This window comes from Magallana gigas, chromosome 1 (genome assembly GCF_963853765.1).
Source record: "Magallana gigas chromosome 1, xbMagGiga1.1, whole genome shotgun sequence".
Lineage (NCBI taxonomy): Eukaryota > Metazoa > Mollusca > Bivalvia > Ostreida > Ostreidae > Magallana > Magallana gigas.
Window position 1 is genome coordinate 40,846,534 of NC_088853.1, and position 17,170 is coordinate 40,863,703.

The window sequence follows — 17,170 nt, forward strand, 5'->3', positions numbered from 1 at the left end:
TATAAAAAAAGTCCTTTGCATCCTTTACATTGCTTGATATATTTAGATAACGAAGACATTTTATCAAAGTAACGCAGTGCATTAGTCTTATACACCATATGGCAAGGTCTTTCGTCAGCACAAACAGAACAGCTAGAATTCCTTTCAGTTAAAGATTTCAATTTCAATGAAAACTATTAAAGCTCTAAAAATAAAATAAAATAAATTAAAATTAAAAGATCATACATCTCAACAAAATTTGATTTATGAATCTATATCTTTATCATCATAGATTACGGTAAGTCCAATTTAAACATAAATTAACATCAAAAGGAGGAACAAGAGAGAAAGAGGATTCGTGTATGTACAAGAAAGAAAGGTAAAGAGATAAAAGATATAGATAATGTTTGTGAAAATATGAACGTGTTTATAAAAGAAAAAAAATAGAGAGAGAGAGAGAGAGAGAGAGAGAGACAGACAGACAGACAAACAGACAGAGGCAGACAGAGAGAGATAGAGACTAATAAAATACATGGGTATGTATATATGCGTGTATGAAAAAAATAGAAAAACGGGAGCGATAGAATGAGAAACTCTAATCAAGTTGAATTTATTTTTTTTCTTCACAAGACAATCGATTTTCAAACAGGAAAATTCCATAACTGACGCATTTCATCGCCTGTACGTACGATAATAGTTCGTTTAAAAAGTTAACACCTACAGCCATACATACGATGGGTTATATTAGTGCTGTTTCTTTTTATATTACAATGTAATAACGATTTAATTTTAATTGTTAACTAATAAACCATTAAAATAGACTTTGTGTAAACATGTGGGACTTATTTAAAAACAAATTATCATTATACATATCATAGTATTTCCACATTTCCAGATATATGTTTCCAATTATATAAAAAGAAGAATTCAATTTTTAACATAAATATTAAGACAGTCCAATTGTGCATCAGCTGGTACCTTTTTTAATCCTCATCTATGTATTAAGTACTTAGTCCTTTAACAAGATAGATTTGTTACAAAAGCGAAATACGGAAAAAACAGAGGTTATATCACCTACTGGCTTAAAGAAGGATTCAAGCTTAAATAAAAATGTATACGATAATTTGCTGCATGAAATAATACGTTTATTCGTCTACTTTGTGTACAAAAACAACTAGAAATTCTAATTGACAATAACAAAAACAGAAAAAAATAAATCAATTTTAGCCTTTAAACAATCAAGACATATTACTAATTCTCAGTAAAAATTGTCTATAAAAATCGTTTCATCTATTACATATTACATTAATACGCATGAATTTCAACAAGCTTGTATATATGATAACTTCTGAGAATAATATATGTACATAGTGTGATTCTTTATTAATTGGACATAAAACATTTTCCCTTTAAACAAAGCCTTAATGAGATTACACAAATGACATCGGTTAAATTCGCCCGTATATTCATATTCGAAAATGAATGACTTAAAGAAGCAAAGAGTTTCCGGAAAATCCGTAAGCTTCGTATTCGGTTACTCCGGCAAACATCAGACCGAAACGTTCTCCGTTTACAGTAGATGCAGTTAGCTCTCCCTCAACAACACGTACTGTTCTCACACTGTATGTTACGCTGCTAGCCAAAACATTTTCTTCAAAAACGATATCGTGCTTGTTTATGGTCTTATCGTTAATGCGTAATAAATCTTTAAAAGCAAGTTTTATCATTATGGAAACGTAGTTATGATCATATCCAGGCGGAACAACTATCTTATAATAATCCAGGTATTGATTTATCCCTGGTACGAGTGTCATAGATGGGTCGCCCATGGCGGTTACAGAATTCCTAGAACTTAAACCGATACTTGTCACTAACAAAGGTACTTTAGATTCAATAAAACACGACTGGCTACTCGATATGTGTGTGTCGAAATAATCAAGTCGTTCCAAAAATAAGGTTTGAGTATCACCCCCGATCGTATATGAAAAATGTGTATTCTCTGTTGCTGTGATACGAATGAGTGTGTCTCTGTCATCCGAATTCGGGGGTACTATGTATGCTTTGTCCACACTGCTAGTTGGTGGTAACTGTTCAACGAGATGATCGCAAGCTCCGATATGTTCAAGCTCATTGCAATCATTACCTGAAAATGTTGCAATAGGAGCTGATGATTCAATAAACGTTCCTGTCAAATCCGCTCTGTGCTCAATCTGGTAAGTTTCAAAGCGATCAAGAGAAAAATTAAACACGTCACCGTTGTAGAACTTTTTTCCTTCAATTTTCAGCGGCAAATTATGTTTCATTTTAAAAGTGACTGAAATTGCTGTATTGTCTTCAATGGCAGCCACTGCAAGCTGACTGTACGAATCAGAAGCTGGTTTTGTCGATATAACTATGTATTTTGTTGACAATTTATATATGGGAATATGCGTAGTGCTCCCGACTGAAACTTCATCATCGTCGTGACTTATTATGAATACATCACTGGACGTTTTAATCAAAACGGACTTCACTTCTTTTTGAAAGCTTTGCAGTTCAATGGCTTGTGGAAGAATGATACGTTGACTAGATGGAATGTGAACAGCCCTGTCTATTAGACTTTTCAGGGATGCATCTAGACGAGGCGAGGTTGTAATATTCAATTTGGTGCCGTTTTCTGAAGTAACATAGATATTCTTTTTCGACTCCAATGCATGCGTTGTAAACAAAACAATAAATTCTCTTCCTCTGCTTCCTGAAAGAAAGTTTGAGTGAGGTTTGATCATGAAATGAAGAAATGAACAATGTTTATATATTGTAAAATTCTTAACAATAATACTTTATTGTTAAAGACATATACATTCAAGACTTCACAAATTCAAATCAATTATCAAAAATTATATAGAATTGTGGACATACATAAGTGAACGTGTCTTCTTTTCATCTTATGACTAAATGACTGTCTTTGTTCATGACAAACAAATGAAACCAATGTTGGAAGTTAAAAGTGTTCAACATTTAAAAGCCTGTGTTGCCTAAGAAAGGATCCATCTTATATGATAAATTATTTTACCTTTCATATAAGATACACAATACAAATGTACATTGAAGAAACACATTCCCAGTATAACTACCGCATAAATGGCAAATCTTAGGCACCTGATCCTACCTCTATCTATTTGGAGGTCCGTGTTGCTCTGCTGTGAATTTGTATTTCGTTTAATTGATTTTTGAGATGGTTCACTCTTTGTTATTGTCATTTTTTCATCACTTACCAATTGTTGTATTCTGAGCAGAAATTTGGCCGGATGTCATGTGAGCTTCAACAGAGGAGTAAAACTTTTGATTGATTTCAGTGGAAATTCCTATAAACACGAAAAACAAAACGGCAACAATATAGTGAATAGTTAAGACAATATCTATATTTATTAACAAAAAAGGTGTCGCTATACATCGAAATTGATTTTTGATACATTTTTAAAAGAAACATGTTTAATCTATTGATGTTGGTAAGACCAAAACTCTTATATAAAGGAATTCACACAGGGCGAAAAACAATCTTTAAGGAAGTCCTTAAAGGTGGCTTAAAGGTGGCGTAAAGGTGGCGTAAAGGATATACAATCTTTAACCCACCTTTAAGTCACCTTTAAGCTGAGCTTATAGGTCCTTAATGTCCAAACTTCTTTAAGTCACCTTTAAGCAATCTTTAAGCCACCTTTAAGCATCTTTACGTGGCATTTACACTCCCTTTAAGTTGTCTTTAAACCATCTTTAAGTTCCCTTTAAGTCAAGTTTGATCAAGCTGAACAATAAAGGCATATTTTAAATGCAAAAGCTCCTTTATAGGGATGGGAGGGGGTCATCCGAGTGATAATATAATTTCCAAGGAAGGGGGGGTGTTCCAGGCGGTTTTAATTGTCGCTCTATTAAACACAGATCGCTATCATCAACACCGCTCCGATGGACACAGATTGCCGTTATAAAATTCTTTATAATTTTTGGGGGGTTTCGAAATTATTGTAGGGGTGAGCGCAGTCTCTGTATCTTAATCTGTGCATACAACTTATGTATGTAATGTAAAGTATGTTTGTTTCCTATTATATATTAATCGGTGAAATAATAAAATATTATCTCTCTCTCTCTCTCTCTCTCTCTCTCTCTCTCTCTCTCTCTCTCTCTCTCTCTCTCTCTCTCTCTCTCTCTCTCTCAGTTCATCCGCTTATTAAACAAAATAAAGATACTGAACCAAAAATGCATGATTTTATTTGATAATCGGTTTAAGGTTTGTATTTTTTTTTAATTTTCATTATTTCTAGGTCTAACTCTAGATCTGCTAGATACATGTTAAAGATGAAAAGACTCTCAACTGCCTTTGTTATAATCGGACAGGATATTTGTTTGTCTAGACATAGTTTTGTTTGTTTGTGTATATCTTATTAAAGTCTATTGTTTGTCCAACTTAAGAAAACCCCTGGAACTAACACAGAATATACAAGATATACACAACAGTAGTGTCGTGTGCCCTGGTGCATGTTTGTGTATATCTGATTAAAGTCTATTGTTTGTCGAACTTAAGAAAACCCCTGGAACTAACACAGAATATACAAGACATACACAACAGTTGTGTCGTGGGCCCAGGTGCAGGTTTGTGTATATCTAATTAAAGTCTTTTGTTTGTCGAACTTAAGAAAACCCCTGGAACTAACACAGAATATACAAGATATACACAACAGGTGTGTCGTGTGCCCAGGTGCACGTCAGGGTTTCTAAAGGCGTTGAACCTTAGTATGTACGAGTATACGATAAGTCTAGTGAATAAAAGTTAATTAACATTTGTAATTCATTTTCAAAGTATTATTTCCTAGCTCCGGGTTTCAAAAATGTTACGTCTACAAATTAACGATACATGTATGTAAGAGTAAAATATTGAGGCTAATTAATTAATGTATCGGTGATCATAAATAGGGGTTGATTATTTAAATATATGTATAAGGGTAAATATGTCACATACCCGGCCTGGCACATCATACAATTGTATGTACAAGTATATGTATACATCATTTGAAATTGCCACATGCAGTAAATACGTCACCGGTAATTGGTAATATTGTTTGCTATAGAATTGATAGTTTAAAAATCATGTATACAATTACATGTAAATATTATAACATATTGGAACGGCGCCGCGATCATGAAAACCGGGAAATTGCGGGAAATTGAACAAATACCCTAATAGTATCAATGCATTTAATAAAAAAATGATTTCATTTTCTTTCTTACATTTCTATAGCTATAAACAAGGCGATCGTATATCTACTCGGTTTAAATTTATTAACAAAGAAAGATTACTAGTGAGCCTAACGGTTTCCATTTAGGTATAATATATTTTTGTTCACTGAAGACTAAGTTCCGTATTTCATTCTAAATACATGCATGCATGTAATTTATATATTAGATATAATAAAATGTTACAAACTGAATGGTTTGTCAATGGTTTGTCAAAATCTTTTAGAGTAAACACATTCAATACATTGATTCAATATCCACTGACATATAGGATATAAAAACCCTATTAATTATGTAAGTTGCCATGGCGCAGAGGAAGTGCGGTGATGCTAGTAAACTAATGGTCCCGGGTTCAATTCTCGCCGTAGGCGTGTTTTTTTTGTTTTGTTTTTTTTTTCATTTTATTTTCTAGAATAAAAACCGTTTTAATACCTTTTCTTTCATAAATTTAATACAATTTGTTGGTAAATTAAGCACAATATTGAATTATTTCTTTTATTGGCTTAAAGATGGCTTAAAGGTAGCTTAAAGGTGGCTTAAAGGTGGTTTAAAGACGTTTGGACATTTAGGACCTATAAGTTGTCCTTAAAGGTGGCTTAAAGGTGGATTAAAGATAGTCTTTAAGCTGCCTTTAAGTCTTCTTTACGCTTTCTTTAAGCCACCTTTAAGCAACACATATAGCTTAAAGGTGGCTTAAAGATCGTCTTTAAGCTACCTTTAAACACCTTTAAGCTATCTTTAAGGAGGACTTAAAGATGGTCATTCATCAAGATTTAATAAAATGATATTTATAGACATGTCATTAATAGTTTTCTTAATACTAAGCACAAACAAAAAACAGCATCATCACACAAAGGAAAATTCAAGTATTTTTTTTTTTTGTTTTGTGTTATCGTAACATTTTCTAACAACACATCCTTCATATTAAAAAATTTCCTGCTATAGATCAATGCATCTTTTATCCCAAACAATTAGTGAAATTGACAAAGAAACGTTCTAATATCGTCATGATTACATTGTATGATTTACGATCTTACCAGTTGTTAAACTCGGTGCAGATGTTGGTTCTGGTGTTCTCTGGATTTCTCTGTCTTTGGTAAATGTGGTAGACATTTCTGTGGATGTTGATATTTAAAAAAATAAATAAAAAACCATATTGTAACATAAAACAGGACCTGCATTACAACAGGGGATGAATTAATTATTGTAAATGATTAACAACTAAAAATGTGAAGGTATTTTAATTGTTGCTGTAAAAAACAAACCCAATGCGTACAGGTACAAAAATCTATAAATATAGAGCTGCCAAGAATCAAAATTAAAAATGTTGAACTCGTCACACTTATAATTAAATATTCTGAATACGCACAACGAAAACGATTGAATTGTTGATTTTGATCACTGTCAGTGGTTTGTATTACATGTAAATAGCTGCAACGACGCACGAAGCAACTTTAACTGTTTAATTTAAACGCATTCTAAGGTTATTCTTCAAAATATTCGTTATATTACCAGATTATTTTTCCTATGGTGTTCTTGGTTGTACAAAAGTTTATACAAATACGTACTGTTTAACAGTCGAAAACGTTGGGTAATACTTAACTTACCTAACAACCTAAACACCAACTTAAACAATTGTTTTCACAGTTATTTCCTTACCCGCTTTATAATCATTTAAATCTGCTTTTGCACAAAAGCATACGGAAATATATCTTTTACAACATACACCATAGCATAGCATTGAAATCTCATAGCATAGCATTGAAATCTCATAGCATAGCATTGGAATCTCGTACCATAGCATACAATCTCATAAAATTGCATTCGTCATATTATACCATAGCATAGCATACAAAATTCTTTTAACTCGGTTTTAAATGTTTTTATTTAAAAAAATAAATGTTTACATCATAGATTTGTGGTAAACTTTGGCTTCTTATTATTTTACTTCAAAATGTGTGGAACTCTTTTGTGTATGGAGGCGTTTTTGTTCAAATCTCATAGCATAGCATAGCATAGCATACCATATCATTAAGCCCTTCATTTCAATTTCTCATAGCATAGCATACAAATCTCATAGCATTTCATACTATAGCATTGCATAAATTTGTAAAAGACATGCATGAAATGTTGATACTAGTTTAATACTATTTATTTGCATCATTACTTACCAACGGATGTATTCTGCACATGTACAAGGCTCGGTGTTGTTTTGACGACCAATGAGGAGTTTGCTCCTTTATTGAGTTTGGTCCTGATTTCTGTAAATGTGAATTAGCTAAGCCACGGCATGTCATGATACATTATGTGCATCAATTTTACTTCTAAAGTGTTCAACAGTATTTATATAAAACAACTTTGATGATGAACAATAATTTGGTCTTTTTTTTGTCAAATCAGATGTCTCACTTTGTGACAACGAGAAAAACTATCAAGCCGTCCATATCAACGTTCTCCTTTAATATCTATCAATTGCATACCCCATTTTGGTTTATATTTACATTGTCAACTGTCTTTGTCTGTGATAGCATTATGAATCAATTTTGCACCCTAAAACCTAATAACTTCATGAAACATGAGTGACACAAAATGGGCGTGTCTTATAGCATAACTGGAAACCGGTATTGGCTGTGCTGCGTAGCAATACATAGCATTTGTTACATATGATATAGTGGTTTCGAAATATTGTTGTTTTAAATTGTACAAATTGGAAATAATATGAATATAAATAATAGGGAATCATTCTTTAAATATTATGAGGTGATAAATGCTGTCGGAACGTGGTCAAATCTATCATAAAGCCCTTCGGCCTTTATTGGATTTGACTATACCCCGACCGAACTTATCAGCTGATAAAGAATGGTTCCTTATTCTTTATACAATACAAATTGACATTTCATATGGCTTTCCTGTTTAAAATGTTTTGTTATGAAAAACAATCCCTGACTAGACTTTTCATTTCAATATATCTTGCATTTATCCCAGCATATGAAAAACAGCATATTCAAAGGTGTAAAAACGTATCATAAAACTATTGTTTAACTGAGAGCAGTTAAACATGTAGAGTTAAAAACAAAGTTTTTTTTAACCATTGCGATTTTGTCTTGCTTCCAATTGTTTTAAAAACCAACTTTATTTGCAAAACAAATGTAGGAAAAAGATGAACTTTCAAACAAAACAAAATAGAGTCGCATCAAGAGAAAATAGGAAGGTGGAAAAATTATAGCCTTTTAACAGTTTCCTGGTTTTACAAACCACAGGTGCAGGTTCGGATAAGGAATAAAGCTGCTACATACAGTGCCGACACAAGTAAAAGTATCAAAAGGAGAAGACAGAATATGCAAGTCCTCTGCTTTTTGTGTCTTCCTTTTGTTGTGCGTCTTGAAATTCTCTTTTGATTTGGCTCCTAAAATTAGAGTAAAATTTTTATACAATCAGACAATCAAAGTTTTGTAATCCCCTCCGCGCGCTGTTTACGTGTTTGCAATTTATTAAGCGCACTTTGATATGTTTACCTTGCTTAAACCTCCAAGTTCCGAATTTAATCTGTTTGGCATCTGTTTTGGCTATCAATAAAAAAATAAATAAAGTTTAATTTATATTTTGATAGGATACATGTAAACGGCATGGGTATTCAGATAGAAAAAAATGCTGTCCGTTTTTGAAACTATTTAGTCCATATACAATGCATTGATTGTAGAATGAAATATTAGTGACTTTTTTCTTCAATTTTAGCATAAGTATATATTGCTCTGAAAATAACATGCTTTACATTGTCAAAGATATAAGACTTCATTAAAACATGTATTTTTTTTTTATTACAACACGCGGGAAGGTTAAGGCAAGTCAAAGTTTAATGGTCGTTGCTACAATGTATCATGGTCATTTTAAAACTTTCAGTTAACGTAGTTTTAAACAATAAAATGCATTCAAAAATCAGACCATTAAACTACAGTCATCAACCAAACTTTATCTTTCTTTAACCACATTTATTCCAACAATAATAGATGAAGTAAAAGTCCAGCTTACCGCTATTGTAGATCTATCAAATATGAAATCAGTCTTCATTTTTAGAATGCCTTTCTCAACATTAAAATGATGAACTTCTCTGAATTGAGTTTTGTTTTGTTGGTTAAAAAAATTTGAATGTCTCGCCACTTTATCTATCAATGATTTATATTCAAACGCTCTTGTATTATTTTGATATGTCAGATATATATTGCATTAATTTAAACTTTGGTTTGTTTGTAATTTCCTTTACACGCCTTATATTATGAAGACAAAAGTAAATAACGAAAAATTTATTTCCCAATTCTTTCCAGGGGGCTAATTCCATTATTTCAGAATGAACTTTTGACCGTTGTTTTATATGTTGGTGCAAAAAAGAATGTTTTGCTTTCCATGGAAATTGTAATTGAATAGAGATAAATAATCAAGAAAACATCCGTTAAAATAAGCCTCTGCAATCTTTTTTTAATTTAATTTTTATTAACTTTCGAATAAATAATGTCAAGGGTTTTAAACATGAGATTGTGTTAAACACGTGACACAGTTGAAATCAATTATAACAACCATTAATAAAAAGGGAAAATTTCTTTAAAGACGACCCTCTAGATAATATCAGTGTATTAAATCCCCATTTAGGAGATAAGCTCTACTAAGGCATTGTATTACTTGTAAACATTCCCGTGTATCCACAAGGCATAAATCAGAAATAATATTTAAAATGTCAAGGTAATCTAAGGAAAGCTTTCCTTCATAGATAGCGTAAAACCACACCAAGACAAGGATATGTACAGTTATATGAATAATGAGAACTGTGATAGGTTAACTGTTTGTAGATTACATGTAGTTTACCCAGAATGCAGACAATATTTCATTGGAGTACCCCACAATATATTCATGTCAAAATGAATATCGGAAGTAGGGATGTACGAGGGTCAATTTAAAAATGCGAAGGCAATGGGACTGTCTGTCATATATTTTTCATGAAAGTCATAACCAACATACATGTAATACCTTATACATTAACATTTATTTTATTAAAGTTTCATTCTATTTCAATAAGAGGTCTGTTGTTCATCGGTTTTAAAAACGTGTTGTGTAACCATCGAGCATTGTATCGTCCCAAACAGGACGTCAAGATGGCGCATGCATAATTTATCAAAATACCCATCTATATCTGACACTTAGTCAACTTTTTCTTTCACTCGACAATTTAAAACCGCGCTATAATACTTGATATCTTATTTGCTCACATTTGTTTTTAAATTATAAATTAGTTCTTCGAAGTTTTCATATATTAAACCGTGTTTCTCTGTGTTTACTGTAGAAAACCCTGCACTTAAGTTGACGTTAACTATTCTTTTTCTTTTAACCAGGTACTTAGTACTTATATTATATTTTCTTTGACAGTTTTCTGTCCGAAAACACAGTTACACCATTCTCACAAACTGTGTTACGTTAACCACAAATGTGCGAAGCATTTTGACATTTCAGTTGTATCATTGGACTTTTATATTTAATTTAGAGTTTTCCAGAGTTAAATCCACACTATGTGCACTCTTAAGTCAATTTAAATGAGATCTCTTTATCATCAATATGTGTTTGAAAAAAACAATCTGTCCAGTCAATCTGTGGTACATCGAATACCATGCCAATGTTAAGTTGAAAGTTTAAATGGTATTTGGTCTTAGGCCAAGCTTATAGAAATATTGCTTTCGACATTACATGGTTTCCTGTTGACATAACAAACACATTGATTGCGCGTCATTACCTTATTTTTGACGTATTAAATTTTATATAATTACATGAATTTTTTTAGAAAAGGAATCATTTGATTCATTGATTTCAAATTTTTTGAAGCAATTGCTAAATGATATCTATCAGATTTAGTAATAATAGGAAAATAATACGGTAAGTAAACTATTTTTAGAAAAAGACTGAGTATTTTTTTATTGGCTCTCGTATTAGAAATTGTGTTTAAATTATTAGTTCTGATGAGGATTTTATTCACCAATCAAGTTGTGCGTTTTATCTATTGTGTTGTCTATCTATAATTTTTTCATAAAGAGAAAACAGGTGAACATAAATGTACATAGCCTTTTTATGACTTTTCGCGCTATTGATACCATGTGTATTAAAATTGTTTGCCCTAATACCAAATTAGAATATCAAAACGTGATAAGATTCGTTGCTGTTTCGTAATCTTTTTTAAGGGTTTTTTTTTTTTTTGGTGGGGGGGGGGGGGTTACATGTATCAGTTAAACATTTTTTCCAAACAATGCTTTTATCCGATAATGTTTTCTTTAGTCAAAGTACGTATTGAAAAGAAATATGTTGCGAATATGTCTTTAAAACACCTCAACATCTCAACTGTGAATTTACCAATTCAGATAAAAGGGGCATTCCAGTACAATTGGACTATAACTGTTTATTTTTAATGGCATCTAATGGTAAGACCAACTTAACTGTTGGGATGACAATCGATTGGGTAAACATAGTTCCTTCTGACCGTTTAACAAGTTACTCGTATAGAATTACAGAGTCATGAGGATAGTATTCTCTCTTTATTAACAGTTAAGGATACCACAAAAAATATGATAAGGAAGCTGGGCAAATGTAAAACAGTGTGTTATATCAAGATTAAATTAGGTATAAGAAAGTCTGCAAATGTCGATCAATTCAAGTGTTGATGCAAATCAAACACTTTTATCAAATCATAAGTGTTGTATTTGATAAAACAAAATGGATTAACTAAACATGTTTACAAGCTTTTTCTTTACAGCATGAATGTCGCTTGAAGCGACCGCATAATAACAAGGTAAGAAATATGTACAACTCTGCAACTTGTTCACAAAGACATCATAAATCAGTTGACAAGCAAACATCATTGGATTTAACAAAACGCAAAGCTTATTCAGTCTAGTTCACAAAAAAATGCTTACAAATACTTCACGAAAAAGTAAAATAAATCTCTAAACTGTATTTAAGGTAGCATAGAATTTCCAGAGAATCCGTACGCTTCGTATTCAGTTACACCAGCAAACATCAGACCAAACCGTTCTCCGTTTACCGTAGCGGCCGTGAGTTCTCCCTCAACAACACGTATTGATCTGACGTTGTACGTTACCTTACCAACCGATAAATTCTCTTCAAAAACGATATCGCCTGTGTTTATTACCGTGCCATTTATACGGAAGAAATATTTGGAGGAATGTTTCATCATTATGGAAACATAGTTATGATCATATCCAGAGGGTACAACAATTTTATAGTAGTCGAGATACTGATTAATTCCCGTAACGATTGTCATAGATGGGTCGCCCAACGACGAGTTTTTGGAGTGTAGACCGAATGCTGTAACAAAGAATGGCGTGTCTGATCTAATGTAACATGCTTCGCTGCTAGTAATTGTGATATTGAAAGAATCAAATTTGCACAAATACAGAGTTTTAGATACTCTACCGATAGTGTATGTAATATTTGAGCTATCAATAGCTGTCATGCGAATAGCAGTGTCTCTTTCATCGGAATTAGGGGGTACAATATATAGGTTGTCTGCACTCTCAATTGGTGGCAACTGTTCAAACAGATGATCGCAAGCACCTATATTTCCAAAAGTATTGCAGTCATTTCCAGAAAACGCTGCGATAGGAACTGATGATTCAATCAATGTTCCCGTCAAGTCCGTAATATGAGAAATTTGATAAGTTTGAAAGCGGTCAAGAGAAATATTAAAAACATATCCGTCGTAAAAAGCATTCCTTTCAATAACCAAAGGCAAGTTCTGTCTCATTTTAAAAGTTACAGAAACCTTTGTATTATCTTGGATAGCGGATACCGCTAGCTGACTTTTAGCACCATGGCCTGGTTCTGTTGATATAACTACGTATTCTGTTGACAGTTTATGAAGTGGTATGTGTGTTGTACTCCCGACAGTACTATCACCATCGTCATGACTAATGACAAACACATCACTAGAAGTTTCAATCAAGACTGACTTGACTTCTTTTTCAAAGCTATGAAGATCCAACTCTTGTGGGAGAATGATGCGTTGACTGGATGGAATATCGACATGTCTGTCAATTTGTGTCTTTAATGTAGCATTTAGGCGAGAAGAAGTTGAGATGTTTAATTGTACGCCATTTTCTGACGTTACGTAGACATTTTTTGTTGAATTTAATCCACTAGCCATAAATAGGACAACAAATCCTTTCCCTCTGCTTCCTACAACAATCAATTAAAGCTCTAATTATTAATGAATAAGTTACGGTTTTATATGAATGGATATACAATATATACAATATATGCAACATTAATTTATAAATGTCCACGTATCTCAATATCTTCAAACTAGAAGTCGATCCTGTAAAACATCCAAACATAAGAATAACGTGTCAAGCTAGTTCCAAATACATACACTAAATTCATACATGAAATAATAAGTGGGTATTCATTTGTTCATGAATGCATTGGCTTTTTTCTTTTCCATGGAGGTCAAACAGAAACAAGTATGAAATTTGTTTTTGGTTTTTTTAAATAGAGTGAAAATGTCTCAAATTTCACAAGCCAAGTTTTTTATGGAAAATTTGTACAAAATGTTTAGTTTTATTCAGTTTAAACTATGAACATAATATATAAATTCGATCACAGTTTAGTTTGTTTCATAAAGATATGATATAAATAATATGAAATCATGGATGTAAAACTGGTCTTAACATACAAGAACGATATAAATAATAATTAAATTGTTCAGGCTAGATAACAATCACATTCGTTGTTGCTTCCTTTTTTAAGAATATGTGTAACTCTATGTCCGTCTCAATTGTGGTCCAGATCAGACCGTAAGTGATATTGTGTGCATTATTTCGTTAAAAGATTTGATCATATTAGCTCGTTTTTATATTTATTACATCAGTGCCTAAACTTGTGCAAGTTGCTTTAGGAATGATTTTTAATATCCTTTGTACAAACGTGCAATTACATTAATTGATTGAACAGTAGCATTTACCTTCTGATAAAGAATGGTTATTTACCTAACAAAATGTGTAATGGTCTTCAAACTTTGAAAACAAAACCTGATTTTTACGTTTATGCATGCTGTTGTTCAGGAATTGGTAGTTTTGACGTTATGTCAAAGACATTTTAACGCCAACCATATGTTAACTGTTGACTTCATATCGCCGAATTGCTTTACGATTTTTCTTTTTTTTGGTCCATTCATCCATTCATCATTTTGTGCAAATTTAGTTTAGTATTTTCTAGTAAATGGAATAAAAAGAGTTAAGCGGACAATAAAAGAGAATCGACAAAAATTTAAGTAAACGGTACAATACAAAAAAAAGTTGCAGTTTTAAAACAGTTTCTCAAACGACTTATTCATGGAGCATGTGTTTACTATTATGCATGTTTCAGAAAACAGTGACGTTTTTTAAATTAGAACAACAAAAATTGAAATTTGAATACTTGCCAATTGTAAAGTTCTGAGCAGAAATAGGATAAGGTGTTGTATGGACATGTGAAAAGAAGGGTACTCCTCCATTTGATTTTGTTGACATCTCTGTAATCATTTCTGTAAATATGAAGACTTGACTTGAAAATGCAACAACAACAAAAATAAACAATAGATTAGAACATTATTAACGTTTATGCATTATATCTGATTATATATCCTTTCAAAAAGATTTTTAAAAAAACTTGTAGCAGTTGGGTTATGTCAATTTTTGATGAAGTAGAAAATTAGTTTGCAAGTTGTATTAATATATATGTAAATTATTTGCAAACGTATGCCTCTTCAACAAAATTGTAATACCTTCTGAAAAGCTTTCGACTAAATGTCAAAATTTATGTTTGACATATTTATTGGTTTATCTGATTAACAAAACAAATATCTTGTAAAACATCATATATGACATGTGCATTATTGGAGAGAGATTTAATTCCAAGAGAATATTATGAAAAAATAATTTGGCCGAAACAATTGACTGCATTCTTACCAGTTGTTGCTTTTCTGGTAGAACTGGGGTTAAGAGTCACATGGGCTCCTGGAGACGTGTGTGTATCACTGCTGATTTTTTCCGAATTCTCTGTTAATGATACATATTTACAAATATTTGTAAATACAATTTGTACTGTCTATTTCTAGACGCTTTGTACTGTTCTCTCTTATAATTTGTTTACACTTTTTTGAGACGATTGAGTAAATTTTTTAGACTATAAACAATAATTGTCTACAATCAGGTAGGACAGAATGCTGCACTGTTTCCTAAAAAAGCTTCAGGTAAAAATTATATGAGCACCATTTTTACTTTAAAGATTAAAAGCTTTGGAAAAAAAGTCATACACACCAATATGTATATTCTGCGGCAAAGCGGGGTTCATTGTTGTTTGAACATCTAAAGTAGAGGTTTCTCCTATATTTAGTTGGGTAGGTATTTCTGCAAGTAAAAAAAATAAACAGGTTACGAAAGTTAATATACATGACACATTTGGTTTATCTAGTTTTGCTGTGTTTTGTAGTTTACCGTGAAAAAAAAAAACATAGCACACGCTTTTTATCAATTTAAAAAAGAAAACCTGAAGTTCAGACAAATGGTTTCAAACGGTATTCTAGTAAAACACCTATTGGGTATGGATAAGATATCATTCATACGAATATCATTATTGAATCATTAAAAAAAATAATAGTGTAAATGCAAATTGACGAAAACTGACTGTTAATAAAACAATATATAACAATAACTCATTCTTTACATCAATGTTATATATGAGCTTTAACACTACAATTAAGTAAAAGCTTTTTTTTCAAAATCCTGCAAGTTTATTTTGAGTAAAATCAACAACTTTTTTTTCTTTCTTATCTTCTTTATAAGATTAAGATTGTTTCTTAAATGAGGGATTGTTTTCTTACAAATTTGTTATTTGTATTTCAAAAGTTCTGAGACGTAAAATCAACGTTCTTGCTTGTTTGAAACAGAATCACAGTATTGTTACCTAAACTTATGTGTTTATAAACGTGTACATAAGATAGAGAGAGAGAGAGACAGAGATAGAGAGAGAGAGAGATGTATTTAACATACCACAATTACGTGATCGGAATACGAGCAACAACGCTATATACAGAGATGATACGAGCAGTATTATCAGAATCAGAAGACAACAGATGCACATCCGTTGCTTTGATTCTCTCTCTTCATTGGCACGTTTTGATACTTTGATTTGATTTAAATCCTGAATGAAATAAACCAAAAAGTTTCAATTGGATTACAACAACACTAAAAAACTCTAAAAAGAACTGATATTCAAATGCAAGATGATGACTTATCAGGATTGTTACCGACTACGGCATTGACTACGGAAACAAATCGGGTCGATAAATTTCATAGACTACCAGGCGAAGCTTCGCCGTCTATTAGATTGGTCAACCCGATATACATATATTTGTATTGACAGTAAGGAACAAATGCAGTGTTTTTGTTTTCCCGAGTACTAACAAGAAGTTTTGATTTACGGAAATCAATGTAAAATTGTGACCTTATATCTTTTATCTCGTCCAATTTGACAAAGTACAACTCTCCGAATTCTCGTTTTAACCATTTAAAAACTTTTTTTTAAATCTTCACTGCACCTTGTCCATCTTCGATGTTTCGCTCTTATTTAGTTTTAAACGTCATATCTCTTTTCTCGCAAATGTTTGAACAAAATCGATATGCTATTTTATTCTGCTCCAAATGCTACAAAGTGGCGCAATAACTTTTCGTTTAAAGGCGCAACTCTACCAAATAATACGGAACGTGGCTTATAATTATGCACTAAATGTGATTAAATGTCAAGATATGTATGCAAGCGTCGGCCATATTGTCGAAAAAAAAACCTTCTAGTCGGACATATCCGGCAGTTCCGTGCCATATCTAAACAGATAAAA

The 17,170-nt window shown here is 32.0% G+C and overlaps 1 protein-coding gene and 1 long non-coding RNA gene across 2 annotated transcripts; both read right to left on the minus strand.

The window, feature by feature from the left end:
* Window positions 1-1,441: 1,441 nt before the first annotated feature.
* Window positions 1,442-8,053, minus strand: LOC136273797 (uncharacterized). The gene is made up of 4 exons (XM_066079333.1): window positions 7,416-8,053; window positions 6,282-6,359; window positions 3,234-3,323; window positions 1,442-2,713 (listed from the first exon to the last, which is right to left on the minus strand). The coding sequence occupies exons 2-4, from the start codon at window positions 6,355-6,357 to the stop codon at window positions 1,467-1,469; spliced, it is 1,413 nt and encodes a 470-aa protein (XP_065935405.1). The 5' UTR covers window positions 6,358-6,359; window positions 7,416-8,053; the 3' UTR covers window positions 1,442-1,466.
* Window positions 8,054-8,505: 452 nt separating this feature from the next.
* Window positions 8,506-9,465, minus strand: LOC136273799 (uncharacterized). The gene is made up of 3 exons (XR_010712035.1): window positions 9,274-9,465; window positions 8,760-8,810; window positions 8,506-8,650 (listed from the first exon to the last, which is right to left on the minus strand). It is a non-coding gene; the product is annotated as an uncharacterized lncRNA (long non-coding RNA).
* Window positions 9,466-17,170: the final 7,705 nt, after the last annotated feature.